Here is a 16,941-nt window from a genome sequence, read left to right on the forward strand (position 1 = left end):
TACATTTCACTGTGTGTTATACTTGTATAACTATGCATGTGACAAATAAAGAACCTTGAACCTTGATAAATCCACAGTGGAGAGGGGAACTTTTTCAAACACACATTTTATCAGAATTTTCACTGAGTCTGTAATTGTTTTATATGATTGTAAATAAATAAATTGTATGGCTATTAAAAAGATAAAGATGAAAAAATGTGAACCTTTCCTTTTGACTGGTTGCAAGTCATTAAAGAAAACTGATAATAAACAATTCAACCTGTTTTATACTTTATAAATTACAGCCTTCAAATTAAGCAACTATAAAGGATTCAAAATAAAAGCTAACAGATATTACATCACAAGTTATTACGACACAGAAAGGATATAAACTTGATTTAAACATGATAAAAATGGAACCACGTCCTCTTGAACGGCAGACCACAGCTGGCTTTAATTTTGAAAGGGCCTGCAGGAAATCATGTTTGCGCAGTAAGGCGCTTTCCATGGAGTGTGGGCGTGACCAGCACGAAAGGGGGCGGGACATCAGGTTTTTGAGTACGTCGACAAACAAGAGTCGGTCCCAGTGCGGAGCGACGAGCGCGAGGACGAAACGACGATAAACAAACACACAAACAAACAAACAAACAACAGCGACGACAAGATGGTGGCCAAACAGAGGATCCGCATGGCGAACGAGAAACACAGCAAGAACATCACGCAGAGAGGAAACGTGGCCAAGACCACGGTGAGTAAAACCGTCATCATCATCGTCAGGGCGAAGAGCGAGAGCCGAAACTGATCGATAAACGATCAGAAACCGATCGATCGCGTCAGGATCCGTCGTCAGGTCCAGTCAGGCCAACTTCAGGAGCACTTCAGCTCCCCTATAGACAGGCTGTAACAGATGGGTTTAAAAACAGGAAAGGTCAAAGGTCAAAGATGATTGTTTTAAAGGCGAGACGCTTTAAAAGTGTCTCTACCGGAGAGTAAAGCGCAGGTATTGATCACAGGTGATCGAGTTTAGAGCTAATGTGACTCAGAAGTCTGAGAATTCCAGAGAAACGGGCTGTCCGTGAAGGCAGCGCACTTGGAGCTGGTCCCAGCAGGCCTGGGAGAAAGGTGGGGTACACCTGGACAGGTGTCAGGTCTAGTTTCAGTCACAATCAGAGTCAAACCCACAACCTTCCTGCAGCGAGGCGACCGTGATAACCGCTGCTCCACCCAATCCACAATAAACACAGATCGGGATGAGCGTGATGGGCTGATCAATAAATTGTGTGTGTTTCAGAGGAGCCTGACTGATGACAAAGGTGTGGGGCCGTGGCTGCTCGCCCTCTTCATCTTCGTCGTCTGTGGATCAGGTGAGTCCTCCTCTTCGGTCATAAAGGTCTGCTTCACGCTGACGGCTCGTTCATTGTGTGTTATAAACGTGTCCTTTGATTTTCTGGTTTATGAAAGCTTTAAATAACTGTTGACTAAAGAGCTGGAAATGGGTGGGGCCTGTCCCTGTGATGTCATGGCACGCCGTGCTGCTGTGACCTTTAATTGATGACGAGCACCTGGTGCTTCAGGTGTGTTTGATCAGGGTGATCTGAGCACGCTCAGACGTGATCACAGAGGTCGTGTCAGATTATCTTTAATGGAAACTACTTTTAAAAAATATATTTAAAATAATATAAAATCAAAGGGAGAAAAATGCTTTAAAAAGTTCTGAAAATGTCATAAATATTTAAATAAACTGAATATTTTAACTTTAGGGCAAAAAAATCGCATTAATACTAAAAGTAAGTTTGTTTTTTGAATAAACATGTAAACAAATTCTTTAGATAACATCAAAATGATGAAGAATCACATTTTCCACGTGAAATCATTTTTCACATAACTCGAGTGGTGTGAATAAAATCACCAGTGATTCTTTTATTCTGAACGGATTAAAGACAAACGTGAAACGCCGTAACGCTGATGCCTCGTCTGTCCCGCAGCCATCTTCCAGATCATCCAGAGCATCAGGATGGGCATGTAGAGTGATGTCATCAACGGGGGCGGGGCCACGGAGGCGCGGCGAACGCCAGCACCATCAGAACACCGTGTTGCCGCCCCAACCCGACGAAAACATTCCTGAACTCTGACCACCGTCACCTGAGCAGACCAACCCCCTGCCCCCCTCTCAAACAAACCCCGCCCCCTGACGCCAGCCTGTTATCTGTTGATTTAACCTGTCGCCACCCGCTGTCCTTCTCACAGTGTTCATGTTTCACTCTGTGCCTTTCTGTGTTTACCTGAGCTTTGGCCCCGCCCCCCTGCGGGGCCAGCTGCAGACCAAAGTGATGGTGGCGTCTGGACATGAAGGTCTTTTGAATCAGAAGGTAGTGAGGAGCTCACAGGTGAGCCTGCACCGTGTGCAGCTGCACCTGAACATTCCCGATCACTCAATAAAGTTCACTTTGAATACGGAGCACCGTGTGTGTGTCGTGTCTAAGCCCCGCCTTTCCTCGCTCACCAAGTCAAAGCTGTCGGCACGATCGTCTCTAATCAGTCATCAGGCCTGAGACGGCGACTCCGTCAGAGTCAGACCTCTGTATCTGTGAGTGTAATCAGATTACACTCACTGTGCCTTACTGTACAGTCCCTGATTACATCACAGCGATCAGTCGGCGGTCACTGGTGGGTGTGACGGTGTCACAGTCGCAAAGACGATGAAATTATTTGCAGACTGAAACTGAAACGAGGGTGTTTACAGTGTAATCAGATTACATTTAACCTCACAGGTGGAGAGTCAGTCGCTGAGTGATGTCACAGATTTCAAATCAAAGGTACCGTTAGGATTCACGCTCTGTGACGAGGACCGTCAGCTGTTCCTCTGAAGTCTGTGATGATGTCATGAACTGACTGATCAGCTGATCAGTGTTGAAGCTGCTTCCTGGATCAAGGCCTGTGCTGACCTCTGACCTCTTACTGTGCTGTTACTGTGACCAATCAGGTCTGAGCAGCTTTGGCTAAGTTGGTTTATCCTCCAGGGGGCGCTGCAGGGTTAGAGCTAGGGTAACCCTAACCCTCACTTTAGGACCAGGGCCCCGTTTCAGGAAGCCGGTTTAGAAAACTCAGAGTGAAAAACGACACTCACGGTTGAGTAACCCCGAACTGTCCAACTCGGAATATTCGGTTTCAGAAAGGCTGATAACAATTAGTTCAATCAACGCGGAGTTGCCACAACCCCAAGTGAAGCGCGCGCACGAGGATATTTAAAGCCCCGATTAGTGGAGCACAGATTAAGCGAGTCACCATGGAGACGGAGGGAAAGAAGGCGCGGGCGACGTATTTCACAGCGCTCGAGGCGGAAATTCTGATGGCAGCATATGCCGACAGCATGCACATCATGCAGAAAAAAAGCAACACAGCCGCAGCTGCAAAGGAAAGGGAGCATGCATGCAAAACATAGCCGACAGAGTCAATGCGTGAGTGTTAATTTAAACATTGATCTAGGGATTCCCACCCATTTAACACGTTCTTTCATTATATGTTACCCCATTTGTCCTTTTCTACATATTAATATGTGATGTGATGTGAGCGCAGGTGCAACCCAACAGGCCCCAAACGTACCTGGCAGCAAGTAAAAATGAAATATAAAAATATAGTCCAAACAGGTAAGGTGTAATTGTATTATGAGCCATAGTGTCTGTGTGTCCTATGTAAATCAATTGCAGTTAGAGGCCACAGTAATTTCCCCTCTGTGAGCACTTATTGAAACTATCTGAGCACATCACAAGTACATATTTGCTTACTCTGTGTGCTCAAATGTGTGCCGTCACAGCCAACAGAAAAAAAGCGGAGGCCCGGAAAACAGGTGGGGGTCCTCCACCACCACCACTCACAGAGGCTGAGCAGTTGGCCCTCAGCCAAAACAGTGGGCGCCCTGTGGCCGAAGGCATCTCTGCGGGGACATCCTCTGTGGCAACAACCCCACAAGACACAAGTGCCTACATAAGGGGTAAATCCAAAACAATACATGGCATACATCCAGTCTGCACAGTCACCTTGACCAATATGAACTATGTCGTAGTGAAGTTACTGTCCTACTGACAGAGAATGACAGTCATCAAACAGTTAGGTGAATAAACAACACTGAGACACTTGGAAACTGTCAACGTGCTGCACGGGTGAGGGCCCAGGGAGAGACCCACACACACACTGAGCTGCAGTGGTACGTCTCTATTATGTGCATAGCGGTGTCCGTCAATTTTGCATACGTGTGTGTGTGTTAACCCCCCACAGGGTGAGCTCCCTGTTCCAAGAGACAGAGCGAGGAGTACATTCCGTACCCTCCCCAATGAGTGTAACATATGAACATATACCTCAATGCAACATAGAGCTCATGAAGGCGTTTCCACCCTGACACCCACTGATCTTGCCCCCCCTCAGTGTCGGTTGTCTCTGAGTGACAATGAGGTGTATGGTGATTGGTATGTCTGGTAATTGCCATTTGCGCCCACATGAGTCATGAGTGACCTGTATGAACCCCATATTCCCCCAGTTGACGGTGATGGTGTACTGCATCTGGTGCAGCCCCCTGTTGAGCCAGAGCGACATGCAGTTGTGAGTACTCGTAATACTCCACAGACTACATGTGTCAACAGTGGAACAGCAATGTTGTTAAATGTCCCCACCACAGGCACATGATGACGAAACAGTGACAGCTGCTACAGAGGAGGCCGCATCAGAGCCACACTATGAGGTATACAGTGTACAGTGGAAAATATAACAACTGACTACAATGTGGCACTATGATGACACCATGGACCTACTATGTCCCCGGCAGGGTGATGCTGCAAATGAGGGGGAAGAGGGTCCAGCCACTCCTACAACGAACCTTTCCTCAGAGGGTTGTCCAGCACACATTCACAACCAACCTAAGTAGGCATGTACTATGGATGCCAATGCTATGTCCTTTGTTGCAATAGCTCCCTGTAAAGCAGCTGTATAGAACATATCTGGCCAGGAAGATAAGGAAATGTGATATGAAAATGGTACACCTCCAGCTGCAGATCCAGAAGTCGAAGCTGGAGATTGAACTGCTGGAACAACAGTTAAGGGTGGGTGGAGTGATCATAGATGGACGAATCATGTCAGTGTTTGTACAACATACTAATATTCGCATTTATTCATTGTGCACAGGACATACAGGGTGAGCAATAAAGCAAGTTGACCACAGTATCTGTGTATTTGTCTTGTGACATGTTGGGTTGCCGGGTCACAGGAAATGGTTGTGGCATATGGTGTCTCTGACTGCTCTCCCATCCTGTACGTTCGTGGGTGGGTCAGGATGTTCATCATGTGGATCACTGCTGTCGTCTGGTTCAGCTGGACACTGTTCACCTCTGATCGTGGCAATGTTGTGTAGGATCACACATGCCACAATAATGTCACATGCCCTTTCTGGGGTGACTCTGAGTCCACGAAGGCACTGGAACCGGGCCTTGAGCATTCCGATGGTCATCTCAACTCTGGCCCGTGTCCTGCAATGGGCCAGATTATAACGCTGCTGTGGGCCCGGTTCAGGGTCAGGGTAAGGGGTGAGCAAATAGGGTAGACATGGGTACCCCCTATCACCAAGCAGGTGGCCAGTGAACTCTCCTAGGACAGAAGAATACATGTCAGTGCAAACGTCCCTGTGGCAATTGGTCTCTGTATATTTCACAGTTACTTCGACCCACCATGTCCAAATCTGTTGCTCAGTGTACATTCCCGGAAGATCCGTGAGTCATAGACAGAGCCTGGCCACTTGGCTTCCACATTTGTGATAATGTTGGCAGCATCACATATGATCTACACAGTGCAGAGAACACAAATTAGCATCCATTACCATGATGCCATCACTTGTTGGTGTGAAATGCTACAGGGAATTATGTACCTGTACATTGATGCTGTGGAAGGACTTCCTGTTCACAAAGTCTCCTTCATTTGCTGAGGGTGCAATGATTGGAATGTGAGTGCCATCTGTACAGCCAATCACGCCTGGGAACCCTGAAAATTTATGTACCATATAAGTAGTAGTTCACATATCACCACATCATACATTACGTTTAGGTCATCCTGATACCTGCAATTTTGTGGCATCCCTCTTTGATAAATCTTGTGGGTCTGTGACCGGGGAACACAAACGCGTGCAGGAGACGTTTCAGTGCAACTGTAACAACCTGACTGCCCGACAGACGGTAGCCTTGGAAACGTGCTCAGCGTCACCGATATTGTACAGGAAGCTCCCGTTTGCAAAGTAACGGAGTGCGGTACAAATAATATGTAATGAACTGAGAGCATGTCCGCGATGTGTCACATGCGTAATATATGGCCTGAGGATGTTAGTCAAATAACTTATAGATTGTGCTGAAAAACGGTAACGTTCGCACAGAAACTCATCAGGTAATGATAAAATGTCCAAACGCGCTCTAATCACTCTCTCCCGGCGGAGAGCTCTGCGGACAATTTGGGCTTCGATATCTACCGGCTCTTCAAGGAAGGAGCACGCCATGTCTGACACTTCCTACTGTCAGGTTTCTGACAAAGGGGCGGAGACAGTCAGGGTTAGTTGTAGCAAACCTGCTAGGGGGCAGGTTAGCTTCACGGCGTGTGTCGTCATAGTGACTCAGTCAGGCTGCAGCTGAACTCGCTTTGTGAAACCGAAGACCCAGAGTTTTCGTTAACTCAGGGTATACTTACTCAGAGTTTGCACTAAACTGGCTTCCTGGAACAGGGCCCAGGAGTAAAGGTCGTTGAAAGGGGAGGAGACATGCTGCTTCCAAATAGAGCGCCAGAGGGAGTGTACGCCCAGGGCGCCAAACAGGCTAGGACCGCCCCTGCTCCCGATGGATTAATAAAGTTTTATGTAATCTAATCTAATAACTTTGATCTCAGCCAAACCGATTTACTCACGAACAGACCTCCCTCTGGGCTTCTCTGCTTGGGCTGCTGCCCCCACGACCCGGCCCCAGATAAGCGGAGGAAAATGGATGGACGATGACATTTTTAAGTGACTTATGTATCATGTTTAACCTTTTCCAAATATGTGACGTCTTGATAAGCCGAGCAGATATTTGAAGTTTACACAGAAACATTCTCACCTGAAAATATCTTAAAAGTTTATTTTGTGACCCAGAAAGATTAGTAAGAGTAATATTAAAACTGAGCAGCTGCCACCATTGTTGGAAACACTATGAATGCTGGGAACGCGGGCCGCGAAGGATACACCGGACCCATCCTTCAAATCTGGAGAACAGGAGGACCCGTTTGGAGGAGTCTACAAATTTGGACAGCCTTCGCTGCGTCGCTGTAATCGGCCTCAGGACGATGCAGCCTATGAATTTGGACATCGCAGGTGGCAGCAGGGAGCTGCTGCAGTGTCCCTGTTGGCCCACCAGGTGGTGCTGTGTGAGTGAACCATGTTTTCAGGCCTCATTGATCAGCGTAAACAAACAGCTGATCAATCAATAATCTGCAGTCTGGACTTTTGAACATTTCAAACGTATTTTTACATAATTACATGAAAATAATAAAATGTTTCCATTTATTAAATACGATATAGAAACAACAACATGAATACACACATAAGACTGTGTGTGTGTGTGTGTGTGTGTGTGTGTGTGTGTGTGTGTGTGTGTGTGTGTGTGTGTGTGTCAAACTGGTTATGTACACTTTTGTCCTGAGCTGGTCTTCACTGTGAATACTTGTTTTTCATAGATTTTATTATAAATATTATTTTGTATCTTTTTACACTAAATGTACACAAGTTGAGTCTGTTCATCTGGAGGTTTCAGTGGGAGAAACGTTTCGTCATCATCAGCTGACGTCTTCAGTCTCAGCTGACTGCAGGTTCCAACCTTATAAACAGGACATTTGAACAATGACTGAAACCTGCAGCACTGATGAACAAAGGGCTGGGAGGTCACCTTCATCATAATTATGCAAATTCTCATGACCATTGATCAACAACCACTGATCAATAACCACGAGTCCCATTCACAGAGAGTTGGGGAATGGCTGCAATCACAGCATGTAAGATGGCGACAGATGAACCCTTAGGCCCCTCCTCCATTCAGAGATGGTCTTTGCCTTTCACGTAAATGGAAGCCACTCGCATCACTTAGTAAATGTGTTTTAATTCTGTCATTTGTTGTTTTTAGTTTACTTCCTGTTTGTCTCTCGCAGCTCTTGCTGATTTGTTTGTTTATTATTGATAATTGTGTAAAAATCAAAAATATCACAAAACAAATCTTTCATTTACTTTTAAAATATTAATATTTCAGATGTTTATTTTGTTTTATTTATTAGTTGTAGTTATTTATTTTATAATATTTAATTTGAGATTGTTAAACTTTATTTGTTTTTGATTTTTAAAATGATTTTGTCGGTTTGTTTGTGTCTGCAGGGTGAGCGACCCACGCTCACCCTGCAGACACTCTTTGTTCTCAGGCCTTTGTTTCCACAGACATCAGTGTCTCTCGCACACACACACACGCAGACACACACACATTCATCATCCAACCCATTTCTTTAAAGTCTGACCTGTTTTCATCTGAATATTTGGAGCACCCTCCCCCTCCCTCCCCCCAAAGAGAGCATGGACGACCTGAGAGCGTCTCAAACCTGCGCTCTCTCTAACGGCCACCAGGGGGCTGGACCTCTGAGAACTCGTCCCTCGTACGAGCTGCGTCCAGCAGGAGAACATTTATTAAAATGTTTCTGTTTATTTCTGTAATTTGTCAACAAAACAACAAACAAATGTCACACATTAAGGACAGAAAGAGGACACCACCAGTCTACTGGGTGAAGGACTCACACCTGTCATAGCGTCCATCACTCGCATTCAGAGCGCTGCCGTGCTGTTTGTGAGGCGGGATTAGTCTGAACTGTGAATCATGCAAAGCTGCTCTACGTCAGTCCAGCACTCAAACCGTGGCGGTGAGGACGGGCGGGCGGGGGAAACAGGAAGTGCACAAAGATGTGAAACAGCTTCCCCATGATGGAGGACAGAGGAACAGCGTCTGACAGGACACAAGTCTAAGCAAAGGTCAAAGGGCAAAGCGGGATTACATGACTGTTGTTGCTAAGTAATTAACTCAACCGCTGCAACTAAAGTGGGCGGGGTCAAACGCCACAGTTCCTACGGGCTACAGAAATATTCTCACGTAGATGAGCAGCAGGCTGCTTATCACCAAAACGCCATCCAGTCAGCTCAGTCACCACTTTACACATTGTGATGTCATTCGCAGTCATGAGGACGGGGCGCCGTGACATCACAGAGCTGCCAATGGTTCGTTGTTCTTTAATGTTTAAAGTCCCTTCAAGTCAGGAAAAAAGTCCACAGACGCCATGCTTCCTGTCAGGTCACTTCCTGTCTGTCGTCTTCAGCTGTTGGATGCCTGCTCCGGCTTCAGTCTGATAGCCCAGGAGTTTGCAGAGACGATGTCGCCGCGGCGATGGACGCGGCAGGTGTAAACGCCTTCGTTGAACTCGTTGGCGACGATACGCAAGTCTCGGTCCTTCATGACGATGTACCCTGGAATGGATGAGAGGATCTGCTCGCCATCTTTGTACCAGCTGCAGGAAAACCACAGACACCACAGACCTTTAAGCTTTCAGCTCCGCCCACAATCATTCAAACAGCTGTACAGAAAATGACCACAAGCCCCGCTCGTTAACTGTGACTCGTCCTGGCTCCTGAAACTCTCCGAGAAAGATTTTAACCTTGACGAGCTGTGTCCATGACCAGTGACGCCGCAGCATTAGCTTCAAAACATGAACAAGGAAAGTTTGAAGCCTGATCTTGAAAGTAGAGATAGTGTCTGTCTCCCGAATCCAAACTGGAAGCTGGTTCCACAGAAGAGGGGCCTGAAAACTGAAGGCTCTGTTATTGTAAATGTTATCAGGAAATGATCAGACAGGAAACTCTGTTACATGTTCAGTTTCTATGCCACATGTTAAAACAAGATCTAGAGTGTGGGTGGGTTCTTTTACATGTTGACAGAAGCCAGTTGAGTCTAATAACAGATTAAATGCCATGTTGAGGCTGTCATTCTTAGCATCTACATGTTAAAATCACCCACAATAATGATTACGTCAGCATTGATGAGCTGACCTGATTTTGGGGGGTGAGCGGGTGCTTTTGGTCCCACAGCGGAAACCCACCACCTTTCCCCGAGGAACCATCTTGATCTTCGTGTTGGCTGCCGGCGGTGTTGCTGTAGTGACCACCTCCAGAGGCTCTGCAGTGGGAACAGGATGGAGACGGGCAATGAGCGTCATGAGGGCTTCTGTGAGGGTGTCAGAGGTCAGAGGGGCCTCACCGTAGCAGAAATCACAGCGCTGAGGACAGTTCTTCTTCATGAACGTCTTCCTTCGCTCGCAGAAGCCGAGCCGAGCCCACGGGTCGCAGACTCGCTTCTTATCCAGACAACCTGCAGAGCGACAGACGTGTCCAGTCACTTAAACACAACAAACACACGTCACATGATGCAGCGGCATGTTTCCGCCTGTCTGCATCAGGGGATGTTTATTTCTGATCGGTCAGAGCAGTTTCCCCTCAGTCCACCTTAAATATCTCAAATGCATAAATGTGCTGTTTCCCAGCTTTGCAGCGAACAGCTGTAAACCTGACTGAAGCAGGAAGAGCTCGTTTCCGGCCGCGCTGGGGTTTACCGTAGAGTCTCTGGATGCCCCACACGTCGTCCTGGGCGATGTTCCTCTGTCCGGTGTAGGTGGCGTTGGGATGCATCAGAGCCTGAGGGTCTCTGGAGTGCCACAAACCCAGAGCGTGGCCGATCTCGTGTGCCGCCACCTGTACCAGGTCGTTCAGCCAGACTCCTGCAGGAGGAGATTTTTACATCCAATCATCATCATCCTCAGAGCGCCGGCTGCAGGATGGTAATGACGTGTTCTCAGAGGAGCGTCACTCCTGCTGCAGCCTCCTACAAACAGACCACGCCCACCACACTCGCACAATGATCTCTGAGGTTTCTGCTGTGCTCTTCCTGTCAGTCATGTTTCAGGAGTTTGTTTAGATTTTTATCATTTAAGAAGCATTGAGGAATAAATCCTGTCACGATATCAGCGCTGCTGTTTATAACACACACACATGTTATAAACTCAAAAAGTGAGGAACACCTAAAACAACATTTGTGCTGTTTCTTTCATCTCTCAGACTACGGTGGCCTTCTAGGAACACACTAAACACACACAGAACCATCCTACGTGCTCCAACCTTGTTTCCAGCTGAAGCGCGACTTCCCAAGGATCCAGAACTCGTGGTTGTCAAAGTGAATTTCTCCCCGTGGTGGCAGGAAGGCGTGCGCCAGCTCGCCGTTCAGCCCATCGAAACACGGGTGGAGAGGAGACCACCAGCAGTCCGTGTGGTTGAAGGTGTAGAAACCTGGAAATAGGAAACTGAAGTGGAACATCTCAGAGGACGAAAGCAGAGCTCCTCATCCTGCAGAGGATGTCCTTTCATGAGGACGACCTACTGAACGCACTTCTTTAGTTACCACCAGCAACATGTAGCTGCAGCCTTCACCAGCAGGGGGCAGAGTTTTACTCTTACCGCCGCTTCGTCCAGAACCTTCAGCTTGTCCAGCCCACTAGTAAAGGTTCGGCTGACTCACTACGCCATCTTGTGGTACAAACTGGTATAACACGAAACAACAGCCTGTCTCCATTTTAATATCAGCTGATATCTGTTCAACACAACATCGATGCCGTCTCTCCACCTTCTGTTGATACTTTGGTTGGTTTTTCTAAGGTTTGAATCACTTTGAACACAAAGTCACAATTACGAGGCAATTTTTAATGATATGGACTAATCTAAAATAAAGTACCTGTGACCTGTTTAGTGCCAGGGTTAGGGCTCTAATCCATCACTTTAAGCAGAAGTTGGCCCTTTTCAAATGAAGTCTCCCACACAGAGAGAGGTGCGTGTTAACCTGACCCTGCGGGTCCACAGCCAGTTAAACGTTCAGTCCTACCGATGGTGATGTCAGCGGTAGCGTTGCCGTCAGTGACCTCGGTGAAGGTCAGCGGAGACACGTCACTCCACTTTGTGAAGGCGATGCCGATGGCCTTCCTGGTGTCCTCCACATTCAGGGTGTTGGGGAACTTGATGATCCTGAGATGGAAGAGACAGACAGATAACTGGACTCTGATTGGTCCTCAGAGAATGATGCTCCGCCTCCTCTGATTTCAGTTGTGTGATTGGTATAGAAATACAATGGGAGGGCAATCAGTGAGGTAGGTACTCATCAGCATGGAATCAGGAAACAAACGAGCCAATCACGATGCTGCGCCATTCGCTTTCTTCATCGTCATCTATGAACGTTTTTCAGTCGTTGACAAAAAAACCCCCAAAAAAACTGGTTGTCAAAGAAAGGACAAAATGTTGTTCCAGTCACCCGGGCTCCGCCTGCTACCAAAGGCCCTTTACCTGCATGGAAGGAGCCAGAATGAAAATAACCACCCAAATAACTGCCTGCAGGCGTTACAGCGAAGGGTCCTGAGTGTCAAGATTGTTTCTAGACTTTGACCTGAGGCTGCTGCTCCTGCTGCCGACGATGAGGAGGAGGAGGAAGGGTTGGTTCCTGCGCTGTTTATTGGTTAGACTCTCGGACACCAGAGATTATTCTCTGCCTTGTGGTTTATATTCTGCTCTTTATTTTTGACTTGTATAAATTGGAGGCCGAACACGAGGCTCTGTGTGAGGGTCACTTTCTTTGTTCAGGCTCCTGCTGGGTGACATCCTGAATCACTGTAGATATGACAGCCAGCAGGCCCTCGGTATTAGCTTGAATTTCAGGCTCCAAATGTTTACCTTCATAATTAAATATTCTACACGTAGAATGTGCTTTAATACAAGCTGTGGCAGAGGTGCAGAGGTCCAACCAATAAACGCTGAAATGCAGCAAAATAATAGAAAGACGCAGAATTAGACGATGACGACATTAAATCATTAACTTACACATGATCTTAGAGGACGATTAGAGAAACAGAGCATTTTGAAGTTCCTGACCTTGTAAAAGCACACGTGATGACCTCAGAGCTTCACTGAATGAATTACAGGATGTTACTAAGTCTGTACAGGTGTTTCTCTACCTGTACGTGATGTTATGGTGAGTCCACTTGTGTCCTAGAGGGTTGATGGCATAGCGTTTGCTTCTTGCTGCTCGGTCCCCGAACACCTCCATTGATCTGCTGCTGTCAGACATCTGAAACACAGCAAACATGCAGCGTTAATAACCAATCAGCGTCCTTAAAATCAGTTGCAGTGCCTCTAGCGTCCAGCAGAGGCAGCAGTGAGTCAGTCCTCATAGACTCCCGTTTTTAAACTTTACAGCAGAATTAAACACGTTTACAGCCAGATACACAAACTGTTTGGTGTCTGTGGATACGCGACGTCTGGACCGTGTTTGTGCTGTTGGGGCCTTTGTAATGACATCATCTGACCAATAATATGTCTGCTGTGAGGTCACTGTACTAACAGAGCGTCCACAAGGCTGAGCTCCGGGTTTAATGCGGCAAACTGGAGGATTTTGATTGTATGGTACTGAGCCCTAACTGGCCCGTGTCTGTGGATGCAGACCAGCTCATGCCTCAGCCATGCTGGCTTTGCTGGCTGAGGCTGTTTTATCGAGCATGGCGAACTCCGTCTGGAGGTTTTCTGTTATTGATGATTTGACACCACCTCATAGGTCACATGAATGACTGGTTTTACCAAAGTCAGGAGCTGATGCAGCTGCAGCGTTTTGGCCCAGCAATAACAGGCTTCCTGACCTCTGTGAGTTCCTGTGACTATTTCAAAATAAAAGCTCAAGTCTCAGCAGCCGTGCATGATACGCTGTTCAAACAGAAACAGAAATACTGCAGCGCTCTAATGAAACAGGAGACTCTGGAAGGCTCTGTGCACAGATGTGGACACATGTGGCAGTAGGGTGATTCCATACAGATGTGAAACACTTCCTTCTTTGTCTCTTTCATGTGTGGCTTTGATGTGCTTTGATTCCCCCCCCTCCCCACGTTTCTGTCAGCCACATGTGAACTCGGCTGAACCTCCTTTGCCTCCACGTTTCACTCGTTAGAAAGTCTGCTCACACATCTGAGCGCTCAGACAGAAAGGACCCCACAGGCTCCACCCAGCGCCCCTTGCTATGTGGACACCACCTACAGGTTCTGCTTTGGCGCTGTTCATTCACACGTTTATGCTCTGCTCCCAGCAGCTGTTTGCTGTTACTGCAGGAAACTTGCAGAGCGCCATCTGGTGGACAGACTGTGCAACACCAACACTCCAAGCCTGGCTGAATGGTGTTTCTCCTGTTATCAGTGCTGACACTGACAGATCAGCTCACAGATAACATCAGCAGCCTCACGTTTGTGACACCGAACAGCAAAAATTGAATATTTGATCTGTTTCTGATCTGGATCGACTGAAGGAACCAAAACTGTGATAACGACGGGTGAGTTCAGACTGACAGCAGACTGCAGGTGATGCTAACACCCCGGGGACCTGAGTGTGACTGAGGAAACAAACCTAAGACCTGCCTGGAGTCCGTTTCACAGGAATCGTCAGACTTACAGAGTTTGATCAGATTTCAGACAGTAAACACGAAGAGACACGAAGCAGTAAACATTTTAATCAGCAGTGCAGGACTGTGTGAGGTCACCTCTATGCTCTGCAGGCTTTTAAAGGCTCATTCTAAATATTCAAACCAAACCAGTCAGCTATTTCATGGAAAATCATCTCAGCAAAGTCAACTTAAGATGTTTAAAGAATCATTGCAAAAGTTTTAATGAGCACAAAGAAATGGCAGAACCACAGAGACCACAAAACGTCTGCAAACGTCTTCAGAGAGCTTTGTGGAAAACAGACTCAGACCACATCACAAAGAGACGCAGCGAATAAAAAGATTACAGCGCAGACACACTCTCATCACGTTTCAATTTTGTTTCCTGACTTTAAATAGAAGAAAATCTTGTAAAACCGTTTCACAGATTTACGCTTCAGTGACTTTTCAGACCCAGAAATCAGCTCCCCACCCACTCTCACAAAAGCTGCAAACTGATGTTGGAGTCAGTTGCTGTCTGACCTTCAGGGTCCCTCAGCTGAGAGCCAATCACGTGACTCCAATCACGTGTTTTTTTAGTTTGATGTGTGAAAGAGTAAAAAACGCTCAGATTCATCTTCAGTTTATCGTCAGAGAGAAAGAAAAGCGCAAAATCATCTGAACTCAGAAACTTCATCATTTCTAAGTCTGAGCGAATAAGAGCCGGCTCCAGCGCCAGGGTGAAGAGGAGGGGGGTTATGATCTGTGTCTGACCTCGGGCTGACTGCGCGCTCTTTGTTCTCTCCCAGTTTGTCTGAAGTCGGTCCCGACACTGACCTTCATCATCACCATCATCATCATCATCATCATCAGCTGAACGGGGTCCATGGCGAGTCTCGGACCGCGTGCCCGTCAATATATCAGTCAAACAATCGATCGGTGAGCGCGTGCGTCATCCCACGGAGTTTCCAGGCGCGCAGATTTACGCACGCACACTCCGCGGAGCTAAAAGTCGCGCAAGCTCCACTTCAGGCAGAAAATCAAAAAGCGGGAAAGATCCGAACCCCGGAGACCCGACCCGACCCGCTCCGTGCGCGTGCTCAGCGTGGTCCGGGACCCGTGGGAGGAACGCGCTCCGCTGGGGAACAAACTGAGTGAAGTTCCCCGAGTGTCCGCTCGCTGCTGCAGCGGGGCTGGTCCGGAGGGGCGGGGTCAGGTGAGGAGACCAGTTTAACCCTTTCCCACCGGAACCACAGTTCTGTTTAAGCACTGAGCTCACTCAGCGGATAAACAAACCAGACCCGCTCCCGGTGTTTCCCTCTGGGGCCTCAAGGGCTCCAGACTGCAGGTTGGGCCACCCTGAGGTGTTTTCCCAGCAGCAGCGGTCCAGATGTGCAGCAGTTGTTTCGTCTCTGCTAAGAACATCTGTCCAAACACTCAACAGCTTCCTGTGAGGGAGACACGAAAACAGCAAAAACCAAAAATCGTTTACAAACTGAGAAATACTAACAAAACAGACCTGTAGACCTAAAAATACACACATCAAAAACTCCTTACAAATACTGCACTACTAGTACTACACACACACACACAAAGGTCCTGTGATTGAACAGATTGAACTCGCTGCAGGTTTCTATCCGTTTATGACTTTACAGAAATAATTAAGAGAAAAAACATGATGTGGGAGGATTCAGAAGAGAAACCTGCGATAAAACTCAACAACGTGTGGAGTTCCCCAAGGGTCCGTCATCGGTCCTCTGATGCTGATGGTCTGGCTTTATTGATCTGCTTCATGCCGTCTTTTGATGGGCCTTACATGTTTAGACTTTCAGTTTGGGGTTGAGGAGCATCCACAGTTAGCTGCTTATTCACACAGCAGCGATGGAAACATCCAGTCACGTTTTCTGTTGAGACTTGTGCTCTGAATGTGGTTGTGACCTTTTTTACACACCCACAGTCATTAATATTAAAGTATTGATTAATGTGGCTGAAGCAACAGAAAGACAAAGCCCTGCTGATGGATTAATTCTGGATGTCTTATTGCCTAAATTAATCTGGGGGGGGGGGGTGAATTAATCACTCCTTGCAGCCCCCTCAATACACCCCCCCCACCGGCTTGCATTGTTGTCTTGTTTATCTCTCCGCCCACACTTGGCGTCTCTGTCCAGCTCGCGGTCACCTTCACTCTGACAAAGTGCCTGCAGAGGCATCTTTAGAGGAGCTCATCATATGGTGCATGTTAAGCAGCTCATTAACACTGCATTGTGAGCTGAATGAGGTTTGAATGTTGGCAGCTGAGCGGCCTGGCAGATTCCCATCATGCACTACAACACTGCTGTGACCTCACACCGACTCACTCTGTGCTGGCAGGGTGAGAATCGATCGA

General features: G+C 47.3%; 3 protein-coding genes across 4 annotated transcripts; 1 reads left to right on the forward strand and 2 right to left on the reverse strand.

Annotated features, from left to right (window-relative positions):
* The first annotated feature begins 516 nt into the window (after positions 1 to 516).
* serp1 (stress-associated endoplasmic reticulum protein 1) lies at positions 517 to 2,437 on the forward strand. Its single transcript, XM_005947844.3, has 3 exons — positions 517 to 727; positions 1,271 to 1,343; positions 1,965 to 2,437. Exons 1-3 carry the CDS (start codon positions 644 to 646, stop codon positions 2,003 to 2,005), a joined length of 198 nt encoding a protein of 65 aa, XP_005947906.1. The 5' UTR covers positions 517 to 643; the 3' UTR covers positions 2,006 to 2,437.
* Positions 2,438 to 5,060: 2,623 nt separating this feature from the next.
* Positions 5,061 to 6,508, reverse strand: LOC102292350 (putative nuclease HARBI1). The gene is made up of 5 exons (XM_042214282.1): positions 6,445 to 6,508; positions 6,080 to 6,211; positions 5,891 to 6,003; positions 5,694 to 5,805; positions 5,061 to 5,613 (listed from the first exon to the last, which is right to left on the reverse strand). Exons 1-5 carry the CDS (start codon positions 6,506 to 6,508, stop codon positions 5,231 to 5,233), a joined length of 804 nt encoding a protein of 267 aa, XP_042070216.1. The 3' UTR covers positions 5,061 to 5,230.
* Positions 6,509 to 8,700: 2,192 nt separating this feature from the next.
* Positions 8,701 to 15,812, reverse strand: mmp23bb (matrix metallopeptidase 23bb). Of its 2 annotated transcripts, none has more exons than XM_014329412.2 (8): positions 15,330 to 15,812; positions 13,111 to 13,223; positions 11,991 to 12,130; positions 11,234 to 11,401; positions 10,672 to 10,836; positions 10,320 to 10,430; positions 10,112 to 10,238; positions 8,701 to 9,573 (listed from the first exon to the last, which is right to left on the reverse strand). In XM_014329412.2, the coding sequence occupies exons 1-8, from the start codon at positions 15,441 to 15,443 to the stop codon at positions 9,381 to 9,383; spliced, it is 1,131 nt and encodes a 376-aa protein (XP_014184898.1). In that variant the 5' UTR covers positions 15,444 to 15,812; the 3' UTR covers positions 8,701 to 9,380. The 2 variants fall into 2 exon arrangements, with proteins under 2 accessions (XP_014184898.1, XP_005947907.1); XM_005947845.3 differs by having other exon boundaries at positions 15,393 to 15,768.
* Between the last annotated feature and the right edge of the window lie 1,129 nt (positions 15,813 to 16,941).

The sequence above is a fragment of the Haplochromis burtoni genome, unplaced genomic scaffold (genome assembly GCF_018398535.1).
Source record: "Haplochromis burtoni strain Fernald_Lab_line unplaced genomic scaffold, NCSU_Asbu1 Contig_542, whole genome shotgun sequence".
NCBI lineage: Eukaryota > Metazoa > Chordata > Actinopteri > Cichliformes > Cichlidae > Haplochromis > Haplochromis burtoni.